This window comes from Kryptolebias marmoratus, linkage group LG5 (assembly GCF_001649575.2).
Source record: "Kryptolebias marmoratus isolate JLee-2015 linkage group LG5, ASM164957v2, whole genome shotgun sequence".
Taxonomy (NCBI): Eukaryota; Metazoa; Chordata; class Actinopteri; order Cyprinodontiformes; family Rivulidae; genus Kryptolebias; species Kryptolebias marmoratus.
The window spans coordinates 25,192,153-25,197,285 of record NC_051434.1 but is presented as its reverse complement, the minus strand read 5'-3'; the positions used below and the strand labels follow the sequence as shown (position 1 = coordinate 25,197,285).

The 5,133-nt window shown below is 38.0% G+C and overlaps 1 protein-coding gene across 1 annotated transcript in view; it reads left to right on the top strand.

Annotated features, from left to right (window-relative positions):
* Nucleotides 1-2,633: 2,633 nt before the first annotated feature.
* LOC108248126 (replication protein A 32 kDa subunit) overlaps nucleotides 2,634-5,133 on the top strand; it is a 28,229-nt gene continuing 25,729 nt past the window's right edge. Inside the window, exons 1-3 of the mRNA XM_017436656.3 lie at nucleotides 2,634-3,262; nucleotides 3,331-3,383; nucleotides 3,478-3,579. Of these exons, the coding sequence (XP_017292145.3) occupies nucleotides 3,070-3,262; nucleotides 3,331-3,383; nucleotides 3,478-3,579 (348 nt within the window). The 5' untranslated portion in view covers nucleotides 2,634-3,069. The remainder of the gene's footprint in view (nucleotides 3,263-3,330; nucleotides 3,384-3,477; nucleotides 3,580-5,133) is intronic.

Below are 5,133 nucleotides of genomic sequence, written 5' to 3'. Positions count from 1 at the left end.
CAGCTTGTGTGCTTGTGATAATTGTGTTTGTACAATTTGGGTCATTTCAGTTCTACTTTCCGTTAATAATTTGGGCTTTTTTAAAAACAAAACATTTTTCCTCCTCCCAATTTGTCATACCTGGCGTTGTACACGGCACTGACCCAGGACTATCATGTCCCAGTTCAGTGAAATGTTTAGTGATTTGGATTTTGGACATTCTAGTAACTGAGATGCTTATTGAGTTTATCACAGCTAGTAAGTTCAAACCTGACAGGTTGGATTAAAAAAAGACGCTTAGTGCAAATGAATCTGAAGAAGTTAAAACACTGTCAGACCCAACCTAACCATGTTCCAGCTGCAACCTTTGGGATTTGCTCCGTTTTGTTCTCATTAAGCAGGCTAATTACTGCAGGCAATACAAGCCACTGATGAAGTATTTCTCTGTATTTTATGAATTCAAACGATAAACCAAATATACCGTAACTCCAATGTATACAGGGTAGGATTCAAACACTGTAGCAACATGTTTCCTAACAATTGGTTCAGTGCAACATGTGGAACCAGTTTAATGAAATATAAACGGATAGAAGTAAAACCATTTCTTGTGTGAGGCAAACATATTGAATTTTGGGGTGAGCAATCTTCAATTTTGCTGACAAATTTCTACATTTGTTTCGTTTAGTTACAAATAAGATGGAACATTGTGCAAAATGGAAATGAAAACAAAATGCAATGGTTTGCAAATCTCATAAACCTATATTTTATTCACAAGGGAACATAGTAAACGTATCAAAGGGCAGAGGTTCAGCAGTTTGTAAAAAAAGTGGAGCAATTTTTGGATTTTGTCTTTCAACAGAAAATTAAGAAGACTTGGAATATCTCTTCATCTACAGTTCATATAATCATCAATAGATTGATATAATCTGGAAATCTCTGAGGTCAAAGGTCAAAGCTGAAAGTCAATAATGGATGACCATGATCTTCAGGCCCTCAGGGGCCACTGCATTAAAACCAGGTCTGATTCTGTTGTGAACATCACCTCATGGACTCCACAGATCCTTGTCTGGAAACACAGCTCACTGTACCGTCCACAAATGCTGCTTAAAGCTCTATCAGACAAAGAAGAAGCCAGATGTGAACACCATCCAGAAACCATTAAAATGAACTGAGGCAAAGTGGAAATTTTAGTTTTAGTTTTAGAAACCGCTGACACCATGCCCTCCGGACTAAAGAGGAGAGGAAATAAAGCCCGCCTCTCTGATGGAATAGAAGTGCATCAATTCTCCCATCAACAAAAGCTTTTTCAGGGAATCCTCGCATATTTCAGCAAAACCCCAGACCGCATCCATTCCAACAGCATGGCTTTGTAGTACAAGAGTCCGGGTGCTTCATCCACTTCTGTGTGGCTGTTACTTTTGTTCATTCTGGGAAAATGTTGATTATGAACCAATACTCATGCTTGGATTGAGTACCTGTAAGGGGAATGACTGCATCAGTGTCGGCCATGTCCTGGATCAGTGCTAAACAACATACCGTAAGACCTGAGCTCTCACCCTTCAAATAAACATTTCTATTCTCATGTCGCTGTATAATATTTTAAAGAGAATAAAAAAAGTTTTAACATTTTGATCACTACTATTTGATGGATTTATAAAGTCAATTTTGGTACAGAAACTGAGTGTGCAGAGCAAGTTTCCAGCTAATTATTGACTAAGCTCACTGATTGTTGCCAGCTGCTGTGCAGTAGTAGTTTTGCCTGTGTCTGTGTGTGGGTGCATGTTTTTGTCTGTTAGCAAAATATCTCATGAATCACTGAATGGATTTTAATGGAACTTTCAGAAAGTAATTATTGGATGTACATCTACAAATGACCCCATTCAAGCCACCACACCCAACTGACAGAAAAAAAAATGGCTATAACTCAATCAGTTTCATAGATATTGAGTTAAACTTTAGTGTGACAGAAGCTGACAGTCCTTAACAACACAAACAAACAAACAAACAAACAAAAAAACCTCAGAAGAATGAGGCACTGATATGGATAAAGATAAACTTCCTCAACCTGCACAAGAACAGAACAGAAATCAGGGTATTTCGATGGTTACAGCAGTGCTATCAACTCAAAATCTTATTGGCTCTCATTGCCAGAACCCTTGGAGGGATTTTTGACTTTTCTTTTAAATTTGAGAAACAGAGCAGCTCAGTAGTTAAGATGAGCTTATTCTAACTATTACTTCTCAAAATTAAAATCTACAATCCATCAATTCAGCTTAAAACAGCAATTCATACCTTCATTCCATTTCACTTGGATTATTGTAATTTCCTATAAACAGGTCTTAGTCGACACAGAGGCACCTGCAAGCTGTGCAAAATGCATCAGTTCGTCCTCTGACAGGAAAGAAGAAGTCTGACCACATGACACCGGCGTTGTCCTCCCTTGGCTTCCTGTCCATTTCAGGATCTAGTTTAAAGTGTTACTGTTGGATTTTAAGTCTTCACAGTATGGCCTTAACTTGTGTGTCTGAACTCCTTCTTCGTCACACAGCAGCCAGAGTTCCCAGATCCTCAAACCGGCTTCTTTTGGACGTTCCCAGATCCAGATGCGAAACTACAAAAAAAGGTGACAGCTTTTAGTGACGGTCTCCAATATGTGGAACAGCCTGCCTTTGAAAACCATCTGGGATTTTAAACCTATGCTAAAACCTAATCTTTTTTTATTGGCTTTTAGTTCTAGCTCAGCAGAACATCTTGATTTTCTTTTGGGTTTTATTAATTTTATTTTTATTGAATATACTGGGCAAGCTTATTTTTATTTATTTAAAATTATTTTGTTTTGAACTGAGTTACAGTGATTATGGATTTTGTTGTATTTTTAGTTCACCTGCAATGCTTTCTATATGAACTCTTGTACAGCACTTACATCATTATTAAGAGTTGTTTTTGAAATATGCTTTAGAAATAAACTTTGATGGGTTTGATTGGTTTGATATTTCATAATGTTTTTTCAAGGTTTGACCAAAAAGGCTAGAACTATTTGCTCATCATTTGATGATCTCTAAAACTTTGGCATGAAAGGTGTTGGGTTATATGCATATCTTTAAAGACTGCCAGGCCTTTAATTTCTTGTCTTCATCCCAGATAATCACTGTAACTCAGTTCACCTGTTCAAAGAAAGTCAGTCCAGTTGCACTTAGTTTTTGGGACCTGTTCCTGGGTTTTGATGCTGGCTCTTCTCCAAACATAACCCACTTCATCTGCGTGTTTAACATGTGGAGTCCAGGTGAGTGGTAGATTTGTGAAGTGTTTGAATGTTTTTCATACACACCTGAATCATTCTTGTTTCATCAGTTTGTAGTCACCCCAGCGTTGGAACCACAAGCCACAGAGCTGGTGTATTAAAGGTGTGTTTGAGTGAAATTCTCCTCCTAGATCTGAGGGAAGCATGTTGATTTAATCGATGTAAAGTGATGTGGTCCTTCACTGATCTTGTCACAGAAAACCCATCTTGAGATTCTGCCCAGCACCATTTCTCAGCTGCTGTCTGCTGCTCAAGTCAGCAATGATTGTTTTGCCATGTGTGACTGGGAACTAAACCAGGTATGAAAAATGTTCAGAGTTTAGATTATCACACCATACGACTCTATAAATTACTACAGATTTGCATATGTATTTAAAGACTTCACTAGAGAACTTGCACTTTCTGTGAGAAAACAATATGAATGCTGAGCACTGAATGACTTTGCTGAAGAAACTGAAAATGGGATGTTAAAGCTAAAAGGAGCACTAGCTAAAAGTAACAAAAAAGAAAAATAGAACATGCACACAGAGTCATATTTCAATGAGAATGATGTAGTTGTTGAAGGGATTGAGGGGTGTTTGGTGTTTTCTAGTGGTCATTGTGCGAGAGGCGGGGTACACACAGGACCAGGCATGCAACATTTCATGCAGGGGAGAGAAAATGCTGCCTACCAAAGCCAGGCTTTGCTCTTAGTGGTCACAACAAGCATGCTCCAAAAAGTGACAACATGTATAATAAATTAAAGGTTTTGATTTGTAAATTGTCTAAAACTACATTAAATACTGAGGCATTTTGATTAAATACAACAGAAAGGAAAACATTCACACCATCTTGGAAATACAGGACAAATTCTGTCCCGTATTGATTTAAAACAGGACTCTAAATTGTAATGTCAACTATGGGATGGTTCTGTATTTTATGGTTAACCCTACCCTGGACAGGCTGCAAGTCAATCTCAGAGCTTGAGACCTGTCCTGAGATGATTTGTGAAAGGTTAAAATTGCACAAAATATGCAGAAGCAGTTTAATTTCAAAAAAGTATGCAAGTAAAAATAACAATGCTAGGATGAATGCTGAATCAACATTCATGACAGTTTTAACTGAAGATGGCTGCTACATCTAATAAAGTTACCCTCAACACAGTCCTGGCATTATAATGTTCAGCTACTACCACAAAAAATTTAGCTTATCTTAAATAAATCATAGCCATTTTTGTATTGGCAAAGTTTAATTAGCTGTGGCAGCCATCTTGACTTGGGTTGTCTCAAAGTTAGTCGGTTGTAGATGAACATACAATGATTACTTTCTGAACGTTTCATTAAAGACAAAAGATGACTTGCAGAGTTGATCCCAACAATATATTTCAAAGCTTTGAGCAAAGATGTCACACAATGAATAGCCAAAGCAAAGAGAGGGGAGATCTTTCTTGAATCACAACTGGAGAGTGTGACATTCCAAACTTTAGACTGCACGAGTTGCTGTTTATGCAGATTAGGATCTTTGTTTGCTTGGCTCAGAGATGCTTTGGTCACATGTATAAAAGTGTGAAGGTGCACAGCTATGTCTGGCTCTAAAGAGCTGGCTCTGCCATATGTCTGCAAAGGGACCGTTTAGTTTTTCCAATATAGGGTTCTCAGGCAGGAGGGAAGTGAAATTAATCTGCATGTGAATTTAACTTAATGGAGCATCTCATGCAGTGTAAAGCTGGGAATTCCCCACACAAACCTCCCCTGATCAGTCCCTCCAGGATTTCACAGGCTTTTTTGGGATTGTTGCGGGCTAAAATGCCTGATTTCGTGGGGCATTTTCCTAAAAGTTGCGATGAAAAGTTGTGATTTATTTTTTTTTTTTTT